The sequence below is a fragment of the Vanessa tameamea genome, chromosome 28 (assembly GCF_037043105.1).
Source record: "Vanessa tameamea isolate UH-Manoa-2023 chromosome 28, ilVanTame1 primary haplotype, whole genome shotgun sequence".
NCBI classification, from domain to species: Eukaryota; Metazoa; Arthropoda; class Insecta; order Lepidoptera; family Nymphalidae; genus Vanessa; species Vanessa tameamea.
Window position 1 is genome coordinate 2,172,553 of NC_087336.1, and position 21,160 is coordinate 2,193,712.

Genomic DNA, 21,160 nt, shown 5'->3' on the forward strand with positions numbered 1-21,160 from the left:
TTTAATTAAATTTAAAAATATGTGATGACAATGATATGGCAACAATATTTATTTATTTACAAATTATTCTAGTATAAAAAGTGATGAAACCATGGTAAGGCATATTTACAATAATTATAAATAGTTCTAGGCTGTAATTCTATCACTGAAGATTTTTATAGCTGCACTTTTAAACAAACATTTTTATTGATTCAATACTAGAAACTCTATAAGTTTAAATCAGTGCAGTCAGAAAAAAAAAAAAAAAATTGGCGCCATTGATATTTTTTTAATCCTAAAATGTTTCTTTGTATTTTTTCTAATATGTAAGTATAAAAGTAAAAAGTGAATATTAAATTTATATATTAAAAATAATGCGTTACTAAATTATTGCGAGGTTGGCAGGTAAGACATTATTTTAAAGGTTATGTTCATCAGTACGTGAATTGAATACGTTAGTTATATAAACTTACGTATTCAATTAGTGTAAAAAAAAGTGTCTAAACTCGACATCTTTATTAATGTGTTCATTTTCAAGCTGTGATATTGATTGAATGAGATCAATATTTTTTAGCAACAAAAAGACTATGGAACTTAAATAGAAATTTAAAAAAAAAACCTGACAATGTTTTATGATTAGTTTTTTACTTTAAATTGATTTATTATGTTCAGACTTAATGGACTTGTGTGAAAGCAATTTAAGCAAAAAACAAAATTAAAAAAGATATCAATACATTTTACAAAATATCAATCATCATTTTACAATCGAATGGTATTCCTTTGCAAAATGTTTATGTGTAACTATATTTCAGTTCAATCAATAACATATAAAATGTTTTATGTTACTCACACACACATGACATACATAATAACCGTATATTTGAATTAATATATAGCCTATTCCAATCACAGGAATCCACCAAATAATTTGCTAATAGCTCTGATATATTATGCACTGCAAACGTTTCTTGATTAATATATCTCTATTCCATTTAAATACTAATAACCGCTTTAAATTTACTTTCAAAGTTCTAAAACTTCGTGACATTCAAAATGCAATTTATTCTAGTATCCTGATTTTAATATTATTTAAAATCTCGACCAGTGAGACATTGACGATTCAATGTGAAAATTGTTTATTTGCTTTCATTGGTCCTGTGATTGGAAACGGCTATAAATCTCATTGCTATATAGACTATATTATTGCAGTATAAATACATGTTCGGATTGTATATAGCACACACATATATAGATTAAACTAAAGAAATAATATTAAATTAAAAAAAAAACAACAAATAAAAATTTTTATGGGATTGAATTTTTTTTAATACTTTTATAACAGGACATTTAAAAAATAAATACATAGCAAAAAGGTTTTAATATAACATTTATTAGCCCCACGTCGGGTCATATTTGGTCCACTCGTAACTAGGAGCGAGGTAGACTCGGCGATTTCTTATAAAACACGTCACTATACCGCGGTACGCTGCTCTTGGGATACCACTCTGGAAGAATAAAATTAAACGATCATATGACAATGAAGCCAGGACTAATCACGACTGTATTTCATAAGGCGGTTTATATTGAAAAGAAAATAAGAATTTTGTTATGTTATTTTAGTAAAAACTTTTTTCTTCTTCTTTTCATTTTTTTTTTTTTTTTTTTATGGTAGAGGTGGCAAACGAATTTTTCATTTCGGACTTTGGGTTCTCCTATCAAAGTTGAAGATTTTTCTTTGTTTTATTTATCAACGATAGTATACACATACATATCGGACCCTATTCTTAACAAAAAGTTATCACAACACCCTTACGTTTGCGCTTGCGAAATTATAACTTAACGGCGTCACTGATATTTAAGTGAAGTTTTAGTATTAGGACGTTAGCGTTAATATAGGTAAGCAGGCGAATATATTGCCCACCTGATGGTAAGTGTTTAACCCCGCCCATAGACATTGGCTTTAAGAAATTTTAATCACACCATAGATAGCCAACCAGCCTCGGGAGGTAAGATGTTATGTCCCTTATGCCCGCTACACTGGCTCACGCACCCTTCAAACGAGAACACAAAAATACTAAATATTGCTGTTTGACGGGCAAATATCTGATGATCTCTACGGGCTACTAGACGGGCTTACACAAAGCCTTACCAAGTAAATAAAACGAATCTCTTATTATTTATACTGGAACTCTTCATCACCGACCATTCTCATCAGACCTTGCTTAAGATATTGGATAACTGTTTACATTAAAAAAATCCGATAAATTGATGAAAATCAAATCATTATCACGCGAGCCAAATTTGTACCATATTGGGATCAATATCAGCTTGCAAAAAAAGCCCAAGGATAGGAAAGGTCAGGTGGACACTAAACTCACCCTAAAATCATCCATAAGGCCAAGCTTCTTAGCCGCACGTTGGTAAGTCTTCGCTGTGGAATATGACACACGGACGGCGGGTTCAGTTCCCGTGCTAGACATAACATCCTCAGCGGACACTTCCGGCAAGTTGTACACGAACGATGTCAAATTTTCATCGTACGTGTCCTGTAAGGTGTACATAATTTTGTTATATTCAGAGATATAATCTATCTTTACTTTGTCCGAGGAGAAAGAGCTATGTGCCTCTCTCTTGCACAATTGTATCAAAATGGAAAGAAGAACTACCACTGTGAGTGACCAAGATTAGTCGTGAGCGTGAACTATAATGACTGCTGCGTTAGACTAGCTTAGAAGACTCGGTCTTGGATCTTAAACTCCAATATTAATTAAATACTTTTTTTATACATGTTCAATCTTAAATTATATAGTCGATTTAAAGTGATACGATATTATGATCCTTTAAATGTTAATTATTGAAGACAATGTCGCTTATCGTTTTTTGTAGTTCCACCATCCTGCTCTTACGTATGTTTTCCGGTTATTCCATAAATAATCTGTCCCTGTTCCGCACTGATTTTTAGGGTGGTAGAGGAATTACATTACATTACATTAGCAGCCTGTAAATTTCCCACTGCTGGGCTAAGGCCTCCTCTCCCTTTTGAGGAGAAGGTTTGGGGCATATTCCACCACGCTGCTCCCATGCGGGTTGGGGGAATACACATGTGGCAGAATTTCGTTGAAATTAGACACATGCAGGTTTGCTCACGATGTTTTCTTTCATCGCCGAGCACGAGATGAATTATAAACACAAATTAAGCTTATGAAAATTCAGTGGTGCCTGCCTGGGTTTGAACCCGAAATCATCGGTTAAGATGCTCGTGTTCTAACCACTGGGCCATCTCGGCTCTTGAGCAGAGGAATAGCATACAATAAACGATAGGAAAACACAGTCGTACTAAAATGTACAGTAATTCCTAACTATTGAAGCTGTAATTCATAAGTTCAACTATCATTGGAATTTCTTATAGAATAAATACTACGTTAATTTATAAAAACATACCTTTATTAAATATGTGAGATTTAATTTCGTAAATTCCACGAATTCCATGTTCAGCTGCATGTAACGCAAGTGCATGTCGAAGAAGAGTCCTTTACTAACGCCGATCTGAAAGATTTGTGTTAAGTAAAGTAACAGCATATCAATGTGCCAACGTTGGGCTAAGGGTTACTCCCATATTGAAGACTTTTAGAGCTTAATATGATGTACATACCTTTCCGAAACTATACGTCCTCGATATCTCAGGTCTTATACACGCTCGACCGTCTGTGTTTTCAGGATCACGGAGCCAGTCGTCGAAAAATCTAGAAGTTCATGGAAAAAAATAACGTTGCCTGTTACGTTCAAATCAAATTGGGAACATGACGTATCAAACGTTCTCGTAAGATCCTATTGGAGTAAAATTTAGATATTCTTTTTTTTATGGCATTGGTTGGCGGACGAGCATATGGGCCACCTGATGGTAAGTGGTCACCACCGCCCATAGACAAAGGCGCTGTAAGAAATATTAACCATTGCTTACATCACCTATGCGCCACCAACCTTGGGAACTAAGATGTTATGTCCCTTGTGCCTGTGATTAAACTGGCTCACTCACCCTTCTAACCGGAACTCAACAATACAGAGTACTGTTATTTGGCGGTAGAATATCTGATGAGTGGGTGGTACCTACCCAGACGGGCTTGCACAAAGCCCTACCACCAAGTATTATATATTCTTGTCTAATGCATCAATACATTAAAAGTCACGAAGGCTTGGGTTTACTTTTTTGGCGTGAAGTTTGGGTGCTTCGGACATACAATTTCTGAGCGAAGTCATTTGTCATTTTTTTGTAATTTAAAAATGATTCATTTAAAGTAATTAATGTAATTGTTATCATAAAATCAGGTTGTTATTAGTATATTGTTTTTTTATAAGTCATTTTTGACTTTTGGTAAAAATGTATTATACAATAGGACTTAAGTGAATCGATATACAAAGGAAATCCCTGGAAATATATAAATACAGGAACTCGATGGAAGTAATAGAGAGTCACCAAATAATCTTAAACTCACGCCTGTGGCCACTTCGGTTCCAATTGGAGCCAAGTATCCTTCCTAAGCAGCCATCCCAAGCCCGGGAAGAAGTCTGTCCTATGTAATAGTTCAGGTCTTGAGAGATCTATGTGTTCCTTCTTCCCATTGTCATTCCATGCAGATATGCACCTGGAATAATTTGTTTTACAAAGAAACATATCCTAAAATTTATGTGCGAGAGATATCGTTTTAAAAAGACTACATCATAGTAGGGTATTCAAGTAGGAATACTTATTATTGTTACCAATGTTGGTGGCGCATTGGCGATGTAAGGCGTGGTTAATATTCCTTAGTACCAATGCCTATGGACGGTGGTGACCACTTACTATCAGAAGGCCAATCATCCATAAAAACAAAATCAACAACTTATTCGTTATTGCTTGTGATAATTTAGTTCTACGACATGGCGCTTGGGGCTCTCATAATCGTGAGAATATTATGAGTCTTAGAACTCTAATCTAATCGTTGAAAGACTATCGACCTTAAAAAAGTTATTAAGGGGGTGTTTAGTCAAACACCGATAGCTCTTTCTATCATCAATGATTTCACATTTGAAAGAAGAGTATAACATTTTTTAAGATCACCCTTCAAAAAACATTAAGAGTAAGACCGTATAAGACAACTTACCATATACTGGGATCCTTAAAAAGTAGCGGATACGTGCCTAGAAAATACTCGAAGAAGTCGGGGGAAATGTCTAGATCATCTGTAGAAAAATAACTTTTATAAATTATCTTATTATTCTTTTATATTTGGCCAGATATTATGTAAGAAAAAAAAACAACTCGAATCTCATCGTAAACTTAACTTCGATACTCATCAAAATAGAATGTTACCATTAGCTCGTTTTCACAATTGAGATACGAGTTCTTATAAGATAGCTTTACTGAACTTAAAATACATCCATTTTAATAGAATTTGAGGAATGTTGAAGCCCAATCGGTGACGACGAACCCGGGATTCACACATCGCTAAATATGATTTATACGTGAGGTCTTTTGAGTGATTCACTTAATAAAAAAAGGTAGGACTAACAATTCAGCATCGCTCTGTCAATAGTTTTAACTTTAGAATTTAGTTATCGATAAAAGTTGATAAGATATTGTTTAGTTAAGCACTCTTTCTCTTTTTCTGACATCATTGACTCGACGTACGAAAGAAGAAGACCAAAAACTAATATTGATACTTTCGTCTGAAGAGAGTCAGTTAATATTAAGTCATTCGCCAGTCTTGGTCTGGTGACAAAGTTTGATTAGACTATGATGTTCTCCTGTTGGGACGTAATATATCGGTCAATGTATTACAGAACACAGGGTCTAATTCTACTAACACATAACGGATACGTTTGAGATTCTATTCCGATCAATCTTCGCCCGACCCGGAACTCGATCTTTGTGTTAGTAGACTAGGAAAACAACTGAACGATAACCATTCCGTTCGATTTCGATAAAGAGACATTTTTTTAGTAGAATTGGCACATCTTAAGGATATAACAACAGTAATGACTTCTTAGTTGATTGGGAACCTTGGGAATGAGATGATCGCCTCCAGACTATTTCAAGTAACAAAATAAACATGTTTATTGTTATTGTAAATGAAATAAATACTTGCCAAAATGAAATTAAAAAAAAAAACCGCTGAGTTTCTTTCGCCGGTTCTTCTCAGGTCCGAGGTGTTAATTTTCGAACCGGTGGTAGATATTTTTGACTATCAATAAACAAGTGTAACACTTCCATATTGAACAAAGATTTTTGACTTCGATTAAAATAAAGGGTTAAGTTTAATCTGTATTAAAAAAAAATAAACTTACCTTCAACAATAATCACAGCCTCATGTTCCAAACCAACAAAAACATGGTTCAAAGCGAACCGGTAGTGTCTTGCTATTTTGTAATAGCCTTTAAATTTCACTTTCGCCCGCGGCAACGGTATCTCCGATAGATTCGGCTGCCTCACCACCGTGATACTTGGATCACTGTCGGTATAGGATTTGATCACGTGGTATGTTTCATTGTGACCACAGTCCTGGAAAAAAATAAAATTTGTAACTCGTCGAAACTATAGATAATTATGTCGATTGTAAATTAATTAATATCGGAACTCCGAAAGAATATTCACTGAATATTGTCACTGTTTTTAATTTTCCGTTTTTTTTAATGAAAATCGATGATTACTGATTTTCAACTCGATTTTCAAAATTCAATTAAATTTCAAGTTCTCATCGAATCTTTATGTTTCGATATCCTAAGAAGTCATTGACTAATTACAGCTTTTGTCAAATTACTTTTTTTGTCCCATAAGCTGTCGAAACACTTGGCCCTTGGAGTAGTGGTGCAAAAAGCTTCATCAAAAGTATAACACCTCGTCTTATTGCCTCCACTGGTGACAGGAGGGCTGGTTCGTTTTTAGCCCAGATTATCGGAATTGCGATTCAACGGGGAAATGCTGCTAGCATTCTTGCCACCATTCCACGCGGTCAAGATTTATACAGTAACTATTTTTAATTCATATTTGTATATATTTAAGCGCTTAATGTTATCAATTCTTATGTTATTAAATCTTGTTAATTCAGTTAAATTACAGCTCGATGTGTGTGAATATTTTGTGATACGATATCTCGGTATCTCGATCGATCGAAAGAATCGAAGTCCGCGACCTGACGCTCGGTTCATCGAGACTTAATCTGATAGACTGCGTTGACTCTCTATTTCATTGCCGCTCGGGGTACACTCCGTTTTAATGAGACTAGTACTCGTAGTAGACTCGCACTTGCTAGCAGGGGGGGGGGGCAGCAAGTGCGAGTAATTATTGTGAAGGACGTCCAGGTGCGGGAGCTCGTGCGAGGGCTTAAGTTTAACTATTAATGGATTTTAATGCTGACGCTTTGTTGAAACAGTTTAAAGTACCATTTGCATAATGTTGGTTTAAAAAAGATTTTTTTTTAACAATAACAATATTACTTTTGCGTTATGACGTAAATTCAAATCTATAAAGTTTTTTTCTTTATTTTTCAATATGTCAATCAAACAACTGAAGAATTCCTGAACAAATACATCATATTGAAACTACAGAAATTGATAGTTTCCGCAGAAATTATTTACATAGACAGAAAAATGGGTATAAAATAATTCATTAGAATAAATGATAATACCTTTATTTGAAGTTGAAAAGTAAAAAAGGCGATATTACTTATTGCAATTCTTATTACTATATCTCAAAATATATATATGTATACAAATTTATATATTTCTCAGGTTCAAAGAACGATTGCAAATACCCTAAGCCTAAACTATCATAGCAAACAGATAACAAAAAAAACCGACATAATAAAAATAATCAGAGCGTAAAAAATTACGAAACTATACTCATTATCTCATTCATTCGTTCATTGAGCGAACGAAGAAAATTAAGATAATTATGTCATTTTGCGCGGTGAACGGTTACCGGCAGAAGCGTGTAATTTGAACTCCATCAAAAACATCAACGAAAACTAAAAATAGATAAAAAAAATATTAACTTAGTGGTTTTGTACGAGTCCGTCTGAGTTGGCGCCAACCACTCAACATGTATCGGTATTTCTTAAGCAGTACACCAGTACACTCTCAATTATCAATATATACACTATCCTGATAACGTCTGATTAGAGTAACTCAGAATAGTTTTTAGTCCAAAAAATTAATATAACCTAAAAAGAAATAACATTTCTTACGCTGCCAACGGCACTAGGTGCCAGTGACGTCATACGGCGCTGAATTAGAAAATACCTTATCGTAACAATCTTCGGAAAGAACAATGTACGATGCCTTCATGATAAATATTTTAAGCATTCCTTGTTTTATTATTAAACTAGCTATTCTGTGCGTTTTTACTCATAACGAATGTAAATTTTAACGTCAACTTTAAATCATAAATATATATAGGATGAATCGATTTTGGCGAAATAAACACTAAACGGTACCTTAAACATACACTTTACAATAATTCATACTAATACGTAATAGTTAGCCATTTTAAAGATTATCTTTGACAAACAGACGGACAAAAATAAAAAAAATGTCTGTTACGGTTTTGGCAACCCGCAGAGCCGTATAAACTTAAAGGGAGCAATTATTTTGTATTTAATATCGGTACATAAATTAAAAAAAAAAACACCGCTAATGGATGCGGGCGAATATATTCTATCACGTATGAGAAATTTTAAAATAGATAAATATTTCAAATTGAAGCTAACTTTAACGCGACGTGAACGGGAGGGCAGATACGCCCCTTTAGATTTGTCATCAAATTACGATTAATTGCGCAGCATATTTTACATGTGGTAGAGAATATTACACGCACACCTAGAATCGTTCGTGTACTTCATACCACTTGATATATACCTATTTATATACATACATACATATATATATATATATATATATATATATATATATATATATATATATGTATAAGAATTAGTGTTTAATATTTGTATGTATGCTTATGACTGCATCGCCTACCCCGATTGTTTTACAAATCTCTCTCAGATTGGGTTGTCTGGAAGAGATGGCTAATTATCCATAGGTCCGTCCATTGTACACCACATGTAATAATTGTTTATATATTTTGTTTTGTTTTTTTTTGAGCATTAATACTATTATTTTTGTGTTTAATCCTAAGCTTTCTTTATTTTTTTTAATTCATTCATTCAACTTAGCCGACCGTGTTCCTATAACCAAATTGTACTTAACTTTCCTTTAGCAGGGTGCTAACTCTTAATATCCCTTATTAAAAAACAAAAATAGCGCCTGTGAGTTACCTAAAGTAAATGTAAATTTCTCACAGCCCGGCAAAAGTCTTCTCTCCCTCTGAGGAGAATGTTTCGAACTTACGTTAGTCCAATTCACGATGTGTTCCTTCACCACCGACCACGAGATGAATTATAAACTAGTGTTGAATATCGATAGACAATCTATTGTCTATCGATAGAGGACTATCGATAGTATTGTCACGTGTCGATGGTATCGATAGTATTGAACAAAATGATACTATCGATATCCTGAATAGCCAAACTATCGGTAGTTGACCTCGAAATGTTTAAACAAATGAATTAAACATGTGTATTCGATGACGCTTGCCCCGGTTCTGAACTCAGAATCATCGGTAAATATTCACATCTCGACTAACCTGGCTTACTATAATGGGGAATGTCTCTTTATTTGGTCTAAATTTGACTAAATTGTCCAAACACCTCTTCACGGTCACTCTGTCGCAGGCGATCACTAATATTGGCAATACGGGATTTTTGTAATCTGAAAAGAAAAAATTAAGTTAATTACGAAAAGGTTCATACATAAAAATTCTGTTAACTATTTCTAATTTCGCATTATATCGAAGAACTTGTAAAATGTAAGCGATTTGAATCACCGTAAGAATTTTAATCAAATATTTCAATATTTGATTAAAATGCTTTACAAAGATTTGAAAACATCGACAAGCACTTTGAACTAATCGTTAAGCAATAATGGTTCTCTCTGTTCAATTTAAATCGATTCAACATCGGTAACGAATAGTCACTTAATCGATTTCAAAACTAAAAATACTAATCAAACGTGTTCATAGACCAATTTTAAACGCATTAATAAATCGTATTCGATTTGAATCAAATTTTGAAAAATACTGTAATAGATTTGTTAAGTTCACTATTCGCAATTTTTTATGGAGAATATTATATTACATACAATTTTTCAGACATCAACAAGTACTCTTAGTTTACTTTACCCTGCAGTTACCGTTACATCTGTTGTACGAATCACAATAGTTTAAGGTCACGATTGAACATGCGACTTCCCCTTTGCTAAGCATCTTAAGATCATAGACAATTGTCAAGCGAAGACGTATTGAAGTCTTTTGTTTAATCGGTCATTGTTCTAAAACTTATCTTTAAAAATTGACAAAAACCCTTTAGAAATTAGTTAAATAATTGATCACTTAAAAAATAAAAAATGATTTAGGATATTTTCCATTTGCTAGTCTGTTCACGTAGCATTCAAATTTAGAAATCTTTATTCAACATATATGCAATTAAACTTTTCTTATTGACTGTCAAAATTCTACTGCAGGTTTGGAAAGAAACATCTCAGTCCAAAAAAAAAACCGGCGAAAGAAACTCATCGGGATCTTTGCTGTCATGTCCGTTTACAATAGTAAAATTGGTTATATAGTTAGTTTGTAACATTAGATATATATGCTTAAGTAATCTATACTGATATTATGAATTCGAAAGTAACTCTGTCTGTCTGTTACGTTTTCACGGACACACCACTGAAATTTGAAACAATATTTTCTCCACCAAATAATCGTAAAGAGATATCCGCGACCATGAATGTCTAAAATCATAATATATTCAAGTAGACTTTTACAAGCACTTTTGAATCTTCATTTTAAAAAAACTACTAAGTGAAGCTACCACCGGTTAGTTCTTATACTAGGGAACCTAGAACGAGTCCTAACTACTAAGATATAGATAAGTAGCCCAAACAATCATATGCTATCTATTTTCGGAGAATGATTATCTTCAATGTGGCTTATTGAACGGACGATAAAAGCTTATGCAATATTATCGTAGTATTGATACTCTGATAAGATAAAGTAATCGTAGTTAAAGATTCTTTACTTCACCTATTAAAAAAATGTTTCTACGGATTATTTATTGAAAGCCACAAAGCCACAAGCCGCAAGCCCGTCTGGATAGGTACCACCCACTCATCAGATATTCTACCGCCAAATAACAGTACTCTGTATTGTTGTGTTCCGGTTAGAAGGCTGAGTGAGCCAGTGTAATTACAGGCACAAGGGACATTACATCTTAGTTCCCAAGGTTAGTGGCGCATAGGTGATGTAAGGAATGGTTAATATTTCTTACAACGCCTTTGTCTATGGGAGACGGTGACCACTTACCGTCAGGTGGCCCATATGCTCGTCCGCCAAACAATGGCATAAAAAAAGATATATAATTAAAGATAACCAATAAATTGACTCTATATAGGTACTTTTACATTTGCCTGTTGCACCTCATGCAACTTTTGTGTAGCAAAAATGTAATCTTTAGATTTAAGTTCGCGTGCAATAAAGAGTTAAAAAATAAATAATTAAATTTATAGAATAACTTAGTACATAAATATGTAGTACTAGTTTTAAACCGTAGCTTCGGTCGCGTGTTTTGGTGCTGGTGTTAGATACATTTCATCGATATCACATTCCAGGATAAAACAACTTATGTGCTGTTCAAGTCTATCTATCACTGCGTCAAATTTAATTTAGATCCATTTACTTGGTGGTAGCGCTTGGTGTAAGTACGTCTGGGCAGGTACCACCCATCAGATACATATTCTACCGCGAATCATCAACACTTAGTATTTTTATTTTCCGGTTTGAAGGGTGTTTCAGTTCTAAGATTGGGGCGCATTGGCGATGTAAGGTATGTTTAATGTTTATTACAGCGCCAATGTCTATGGGCGGTGGTGATTAATTGCCATCTGGTGGCCCATTCGTCTGTCCACCTATCTATCATATAAAAAAATCTTTGCTGTTCTACCGTCATTGAGTAACAAACATTCATTCGTTCAAACTATCGCACTTATAATATTAGCAACTCACGCACAAGGAGGTCAATAATTTTTACTCGTCCGGTTATCGAATTTATTGTACGCCGAGACGAAAGCCATATGTTAAACGTATCAGATGGACAAATTAAAACCAGATAAAATTAACAAATACCTCTAGCGATAAACGGCTTCATTTTGTACAAACATTCATTTCAGTTTATCGATTTAATTATCAATATAAAACAAATTCGTAGGTACATAGAAACACAAAACACTCATTGATTTTCAATTTTCTAGTTTAAATAATGTACCTTAAAAATTAAAAATGCGTTAGCCGAATTAATGGATAAATTAATTTATAGGCACTGACACACAGGATTATGTTGTACCACGTCCAAAATTATCCAGGCCATAGCTGTTTTGGAAAATAATAATAATTGAAATTGATATGTACTATATTTATCGAAATCCAGTTCTGATAATGCTCCATGAGGAATCGAGGAAAGTCCTCAATAAATATAGGGCATACACACATGTGTATTTTCAGCAATAAATTAAGCATTCTCGTTCAGAAAGTATCATTTTTTAAATTCGTTTTTTTATACTTTGCACTCCGAACGATTACTTTTAGAAATATCATGTGATATTTAAATAAAACCTCGATGGAAATAAATGAGGCATATTGCACGATGCATTAGCACAGTAATGACGAATAACCGATTTATTAGCGAACTAGCTGCTCGTCCCGATTTTGCTCTTACAGATTCTTCCATACACGATCTTTGCGAAACTTTAACTGTTTACAAAAAGGAATAATTTGCCCCGTTTTTGCAACATTTCTCATTGATACTCCGCTCCTATTGGTCGTATCGTGATATACAGCCAATAGCCATTCTCGATAAATGATATAACATTTAAATATTTTTTCAAATCGGACCAGTACTTCTTGAGATTAGCGCGTTCAAACAAACAAACAAACTCTTCCGCTGTATAATTATTATTATACTATTGTATAGATGCATACATGGATGAATTTTAAAAGATATTTGCGAAGGATTTCACGTAAATCTTATAAAATTTCTTATTAATTGCTTAAGGTTTCCATTGTTTTCATAAAAAACTCCTTCGATTGGGTTGAATCTTTGGTGAGGGTCTTCCTCAATTCGCAAAGAAGAACATTTTCTTTGTATGATTGCTTTAAAATATTAACGCTTTAGACACAAAAATCTGTAGAGCGGATATATAAAAATTTATATTAGTATATCAGTTTGTGATATCACTTCGGCTATCTTTGACCGATTACTATGAAAATTGGCATACATTTATGTATTTTTCCATGGAGGATCCACTACATGTTGTTGCAGCACATCAAATCGTTCAACCGACCGCCATTAAAATTGGTAATAATTGCTTCCGAAGTAATAATTATACCGTTTGTACCTAAATATTATCTGGATTTCCAGACAGTAGTCACATTGCCTTTAATACTATTTTCCAACCCTTGAAATTGAAATTCCAAAAATCTTAGATCATAGAATTTTTTAGTGAGTTTATGTCACCAAAGGAGTAACTATGCTAAATTCAAATGGACCTATTGTTCTATCGAGTCATGGCTTGGTAAAAATCACAATAGCCTTAATATACATACATATACATAACATATATAATATATAATAACCAAGGCTGATAATACATATATTTCTATGTTTATGAATATAATTAACATTTTGTTATGCAAATATTTTTTGCTTTCATTAATACGACACACCGTTACGAAGCAAATGAGCCTGCGTTATTAAATACCTAAATACCTTCTGTGGAGCTATTCTGTACTTCGTTCTAACTTGAATCTCACCGCAAAACACGCTGATGAAATGTCAAAAGGTGATATGTGATTTTGACTAAAATCATTATCATATTTACCTTATTAATACGATTTCCTTATATAATTAACGTGCAACCCGTCCCGACTTCGCACGTCCTCCTTACTAATATTATGCGAAAGTAACTCTGTCTCTCGGTATGTTGCTCTTTCACGGTCAAACCACTGAGCGGATTACGATGAAGTTTTTGCAACAACGGACGACCTCCGTGATCGAGTAGTGTGTACACCGGTTTTCATGGGTACGCCACTCCGAGGTCCCAGGTTCGATTCCCGGTCGAGTCGATGTAGAAAAAGATTTCTATGTTGTCTTGGGTCTGGGTTTTTGTGGTACCATCGTTACTTCTGATTTTCATAACACAAATGCTTTAGCTACTTACATTGGGATCAGAGTAATGTATGTGATGTTGTCCAATATTTATTTATTTATTTATATTTATTTAAGTTTGTTATGAAGCAAATTTTAACTCCAAGGAAGAAAACACGCTACTCTTTTATGCCTAACAATTGCCTAAATAAAGCAAAGCCGTGGCAGAAAACTCATGCACTCACGTTTACGCAGTACACATCAGAAAAGTTACGCAGTGCACATCAGTTGAATTTTTGTTTCTAAAATCTTCAACAAACACCGTCAAGATTCAGCCAATTCACACAATTCCGTTCATAGGTGAAAATCGTATGAGAATACTTTCCGTAGTTTTTGAATTCGTCGCGTTCAGACAGACAGACGTGGACTTTGTTTTATAACATATAGTGCTTAGATTATATTTATATATCTATATAGATTGTCGCACTACAAAATAACTAAAACAAATGAGGCAATTTTATTATCTCTGTGTGCGTGACAGCTACGCTTGACACTCGCCAGACGTCACCACTTTACTAGTGTGCGTGTATTTAGTAGCCAACTGTTGGTCACATTTTTATTCGACGCGTTCTCGTCATTGACAGCCTATCTAGATATAAATAATCTAAGAAATAGTGTTGTATATATACATTATATCTCTCCTAGAAGAGATCGCGATTTAACGATAAGGTAAAACTTTTAGTTTTACCATATTACAATTTTGGCGACCTTTACATTTAGACTGTAAACATTTTTTTTTTCTTTATGTTGTACAATAAAGTGTTAAGTATGAAGAAAAAAATCTTGATTATCTGTCAAAATGTTACTCTACTATGTTTGACGTTTGCGCTTATGTGAATATGTTATAATGTGCGTGAGATACTGATGCAAGAATGTGGACAATAAAAATATAAATAAGATTAAATTTTTTAATGAACGCTGATAATTTAACGAGGAGGGGGGGGGGGTCAATGGAAGCTGGAAAAAGATAAACAAACCTTAGATTTACGTATTTCATGCGATTTGATAACTCAGCTATGTTGTGCATTCCTAAGAGTTTATGACTAATATATATTTATTTATTATACAACACTATTGCACTTAACTACTTATTTCCACTTTAATTTTCCTTCAAAAATTGCGATAACAGTTTCGTCGACGTTAAAAACGCCATTTATTCGCAGATCCATAGTGAATATCATAGACTTGTCAAGCTCACGTTCAATGATATCGCGTCAATTTGTTGTCAAATGTTGTTTATTCGGCTTTTTTCCTGTTATGGTTGGAATAAAATATATATAACGCAGAGATTCAATACTGTCTGTACTGTGCTTACTTCCAAAAAAACCTCAGATATTTATCAGTTAACACCGTAACTGGAACGGAACATATAAATTCACACGCGACATATAATTGATAATGTAAATATATAAGTCGTCGAACTTTATGTTTACATAACTGTTGATATATATACGTTATCTATATTACAAGATTTTTATGTGTAGCATCTATTGGGGGCGCCTGGGGGGTAAGACCGAATCGTATACCGTGACGGTAAACGAGATAATCCTCTCTTTTGTCATCAACATAACTTGGATCATTTCATTATGTAAACATATCGTAAGTTCGAAATGTTTCAAAATTACAAGATTTTTTATGAATAAAATTAAATTTTCCATCAATTATTTTTAATATTTTATTGCTTAAGACGAGCAATTGGGCCACTTGATGGTAAGTGATCAACCATAGACATAGGAGTTTTAAGAAATATTAAACATTCCTGACATTGCTAATGTCAAGAATCTCTTGGGAGTTAAGATGTTGAGCGTTTTACACTGGCTCACTCGCCCTTCAAACTGGAAGACAACAAAACCAAGTATTGCTGTTTGGCAATAGAATATCTGATGAGTGGTGGTACCTAAACGGGCTCTTAAAAGTCCTGCCACCAAATTGCTATATACAGTTTTTGAAATACGACCGTGTTACACTGAGTGTTGACCGTGTTCAAATGACAGCGTATTTGTTACCGGAACTTTGATTTTTTTTTATATTGTCCGGTTTGACATGACTCCACTCCACCTGATGGACAGTGAAAGTGGAGTCCAAACGCGAAGACGAATAGTACAGTCAGCAAGGATGAACTGCACTAGTCACTCTCGCCATGCCGGCCCGCAAGATGCCTCTTCACGCCTCGTTTGAAGGCACCGTTTGTTATAAGAATGAATGTAGAATTAAATCGTTTACAAGTGGAATTTTATTGCATTATAAATATACATGAATCGAGAATTGCTTTTAGAGCATAATATAGCCAAATCGAATGCAATATGTAAATCTAAAGATTGTTTAACTCAACTCATTCTTCGATCCAAATAAAATATATTGTGAATTTTATTTTTTAATTTAACATAAAACAGCCTGTCGACCGACGATGTTTTTTATATACAGCGTGTATCTACTTAACAGAAATTGTTTTTTTCGATTTGAAAACATCAACACCTTGAAATTACGATAATATCCGTTCGTTTACGTTCACAAATTCCGCGTAAAATATACATACAAATTTCTGAGAAACTGGATACGAAAGCATGCATATTAAAATCTAACATTAATCTTAGATTTTAATATGCATGTTTTCGTTTGTTTATTGAATTGAATTGTTTATAGAAGTCGAGGCTAGAAAATACAAAAATAATACAAAAAAAAACGTGTCGCCTCAGTGATGGAAATGTTAAGTCAGTTCCTTATCTGTGATAACCGATTAAAATTGATAAATTTGATGAATACATTTTTAAGGTTTCACACTTCAAAGGCGTTAATTGTAGGGAAACCTGACAATTTAAAGCATTCACGAAGTTTGTTTTGTAAGTTAAGTGTATGTTATATAAAAATTATCACAGTATATTATCATCCTTAACAACTATATAAAACTTGATAAAATACATCAATTGTAGTGTATTTTGTTGAACACCTTTGATTTAACTATAGGTCAAGTTTGATTAAATACTTTTTTGTGAACAGTAAATTTAGTGAGAAATACTTGGAGTATAAATAACTTCATGAAGGAATTAACAATCAAACATCAACCAATATGGTTAATGAGGCAACTTATTGTTCATATGAATTGATTTATTTATAATTGAAATAAATTGTATTTCAATTTTTTATTCATTATATGTTGTGCTAAATATGTAAATGCTAGGCAGTTAAATAAAAAGCCAGACTCTGAACTAAATAAGCCTAGACTTGATATCCAGATCAATTTCATTAAAACTAGATATCTCTCATACAGCTAAACATGACTTTCATGGCAATTGTTTGATTGTGTTATACTCATAAAAAGACTGATAAATGTCAGAACAACCACTAAACATTTAATAATTTAACCAACTAACATAACTTTAACACTTTTCTGGACTGTAAACACGTATATACTAAATAAACAATAATTTATCTATTGTGTCTAGTATCCAAGTGTACTGTCACTGAAAGCAACCAACACCTAATAGGGCAAACATCTTCTATACCTCATCAATAGAAAGACATATCTCAACTCTACTTTACAGTAAGTGATAGTGGAGTCCAAACATAAAGATGGTTAGTACGGTCAGGTAGAATGAACAGCACTAGTTGCCTACCTCGTTGATACCTCTTTTATGCCTCATTTGTTACGTTTTCAAGTATAAATATGACTATCTAGCATACATAAGATTTTTTAAACCTTTAACCTTCATCCGCCTAACATGCGACAAAAACGAATATAGAATTAAAAGTTTTACTGGTTTTTATACAATGTTTCATGCTGTAAGAGAAATGTTAGCGATTTGGTATCAAATATATAACATTGATAGATAATCATAGCTTTGAAAAAAAGACCTTAAAATATCTCCGACATCTTGTATGTTCTCTCTCACAATAGTTTTACGACTTACATTGAATTGCAGCTCCATTAACTGTCAGTGGGTGGACGATGAAGGCATCAAGCAATAATTAATTATTTTATCAGTTTTGCAGTTTAAATGAGTCAGTTGATATAATAATAAACAAGGAATATAACATATAACAAGGAGTATTGTAGTTATATATTCTGTGGTGGAAATGTATCACAATGTAACTCAAGACTACATATATATTAAGCCTGCAAACTGGATAAGGAAATCGGAATTATATGGACAGGATTAAAGGAAATAGACTGTTTTTTTATTATTTAAATCTATGTTAATTTATGCAACTGAGAATTTATTAATACCAGTCAATAGATTATATATAATATATTAATAATAAATAGTATATAAATTTTTACTTCCTAGACTTAAGTGGGAGAGGACTGAAAGATGACATTTATTGAAATGACCTTTGACAAGAGATAATATTAAAAAATATATACACTAACAATATTTGAATGATTACAGGTAATAAGTATACAAATAAAATAACTTACTCTGGTTAGTATCAACTTCATTCCAAGCTGGCTGAGAGTTCTTAGCGCTCTCATCATTCTTTTCTTCAGTCTTTTTTAAATGCAACCTAACTTTTTGTAACAAGCTATAACTATCTGTTAGCTGATTTTGCATTTTGTGTTGCAATCTGTCTATTTCCATCTCTATTTCCGACACGCTGCTCCTCGGTTTGTAAACGGGACTGTACGACGATGAATAAGACACGACAAGCCATATTAATGAGAAACAACCAAAAAATATTATAAATTTACGTAAATTCACTCGCATCGTGCACGTTATATATTATGTTATATCAAAACATCGTTAAATCTTTCACCATAACACTTTTTTATGAAATGTGATAAACTATAAAATAACAAATATCAAAATAATTGCATATTTAATTGCGTTGCAAAACATTGTTATTTAATGAAACAATTTTTTATCACTACGATAAAAAGTATCAGTATGTAGTGAACATATTGTTTGTTACAAGTATAATTTAATTTTTAATGTTTTAAATAGGTTTATAGTTTATTTATCGTAATGTCGTGGAGATACACAACTTCAGACAATATTTCGTCGGCAACTGATTACTGAACTGACATAGTTTGACGTTGACATAAAGTGTTGTCAAGACAAAAATAATGTAGAAAAAATAATAGAATATTTACTTTTTTCATAATTTTCACAGAAAAGAAGTATATTTAAATCTATAAAATCATAATATATCTCATAATATTGAAACACAATAAAGTAAATTAATTATATTTCAAATAAGAGCTTCAACAAAATAATACAATCTTTATAAATTGTTTCATATGATTGAGCTGTTAAGCTGGCAACCATTATGGTATTGACAATCAAGTAGCTGAGAACTGATGACATGGAATGATAAGTGTGGCCCTCATAGAATTCTGAGTGGCCAGATACCAAACCCTTAAATTGCATAATTTTAGGTTTTGGCATTAAATGGTTTTTAATTTTAAATTAAAAGTCAATATAAGGTATAATTAAAAAAATCTGTTTAATTGTATATATTAAGAAAAATGTAAAAGTTATTCTGAGAACTGGACCTCTAAATTTTTTGTTTTTGTATAGTTTTATAATTATGTATTCAGTAAAGATCGAAAATAATTTTACGATTTTTTAGTATTTACTACAAATAACATAAAATTTTTATTTATGTAATGCAAAAAGGTTACATTTCACGGTTCCTTATAATATAATTCCTAGACATCATTTAAGCTGACAATTATTATCCCTGAAATTAATATTAACGGATATAGCAAAAGTAAAGTAAATCTACCTCGTTGGTAAAGTTGCCTAAAAATCACTGAGAGTTGACTCCATCAGCCATAAAGAAATAAAAAAAAAAATTAAATGGAGCTTCGAGTTCTATAGCATTCTCGTTGAAATGTTGCTTACTCGTGAGCACAATAATTCCGATTTCTGACAAATACAATGTCCATTATAATTGAGATTAGTCATTGTTGCTGCACTAAATATACGTTAGATTTGTTTGCACGGAATTCCTTTACTTTGTACCACCTTTCATTTGTATTTCTAAAAGAAAAAATACCGTTTTTGTGTATTCATAACATATTCTAGTTATTGGGTAAAGGTTTGTTAAAGGTTTCTGGTATTTATCGTAAATGGCCGTTGCTGGCGTAAAGCGTACTCTCTGTTTTGAGGATAACGTCTGGAGCCTTCTCTAACAAGTTGCTCCAATATATACACGTGGCACAGTTTCATTCGACACATGCTTGTTTCCTCATGATGTTTCTTTGCTGTGCCGAGCATGAGAAGTTTTTTTTTTATAAAAAAATTAGCGGTTTCCATCTTCTACCCACTGGATCATCATGGCTATGATTTGCTACAAAATATTCTTCTAAAGTATACTAATTGGCAAATCTCAATATTTTTAGGTATACAAAACCTAATGGTTGGTAAGCTCACGACCCAAATACTTCAAATGGCTTCTACAGCCATATAATTTTTAAGGACTTCCGGACAAATCCTATCTGCATTTGTTAAAATATAAAAAGGCGAAGAGAAGCCAAAAGGTAATGCAAGTAGAGGAACGAAGATGTGAAGCTAAGTGAAAAAATTATGTCGTAATACAGACATTGACACATCCCGGCTACAAATACCACCATACCATTGAAAAACAACGCTGGGGTTTGGAATCCAATTTTGGAAGCTGAATTGTACACTTATTTGGAATACGATTACAGTCATGGTGGGTTTAACAATTTTTTTTCTCTTCGTTTAAGTTATTATTAAGTATGGTTTTTTGTCTATTTTCACTTCCCTACTTCTGAAAGAAAAAAGAAAATTTTACAAGGTCATTTCGTTGTTCCTCTCTGTATGTATGAGTCTGAGAGTTGAAATTAATACAAAATACTGAGAAAAGAT

At 32.9% G+C, this 21,160-nt stretch overlaps 1 protein-coding gene across 1 annotated transcript; it reads right to left on the bottom strand.

Annotated features, from left to right (window-relative positions):
• Positions 1 to 1,281: 1,281 nt before the first annotated feature.
• LOC113396743 (alpha-1,3-mannosyl-glycoprotein 2-beta-N-acetylglucosaminyltransferase) lies at positions 1,282 to 19,326 on the bottom strand. The gene is made up of 9 exons (XM_026634797.2): positions 18,745 to 19,326; positions 9,659 to 9,783; positions 6,304 to 6,517; positions 5,121 to 5,199; positions 4,473 to 4,622; positions 3,632 to 3,722; positions 3,421 to 3,525; positions 2,358 to 2,525; positions 1,282 to 1,484 (listed from the first exon to the last, which is right to left on the bottom strand). Exons 1-9 carry the CDS (start codon positions 19,028 to 19,030, stop codon positions 1,371 to 1,373), a joined length of 1,332 nt encoding a protein of 443 aa, XP_026490582.1. The 5' UTR covers positions 19,031 to 19,326; the 3' UTR covers positions 1,282 to 1,370.
• Positions 19,327 to 21,160: the final 1,834 nt, after the last annotated feature.

Bases quoted from the DNA above. Each gene is read 5' to 3' on its own strand.
- LOC113396743 (XM_026634797.2), bottom strand. From the start codon at position 19,030: ATGCGAGTGAATTTACGTAAATTTATAATATTTTTTGGTTGTTTCTCA. The intron at 3,723-4,472 runs GTGAGTTTAAGA...ATGAACTTCTAG, and splicing joins GAACCGAAGTGGCCACAGGC to ATTTTTCGACGACTGGCTCC. The intron at 1,485-2,357 runs GTGAGTTTAGTG...TTATTCTTCCAG, and splicing joins GCCTTATGGATGATTTTAGG to AGTGGTATCCCAAGAGCAGC.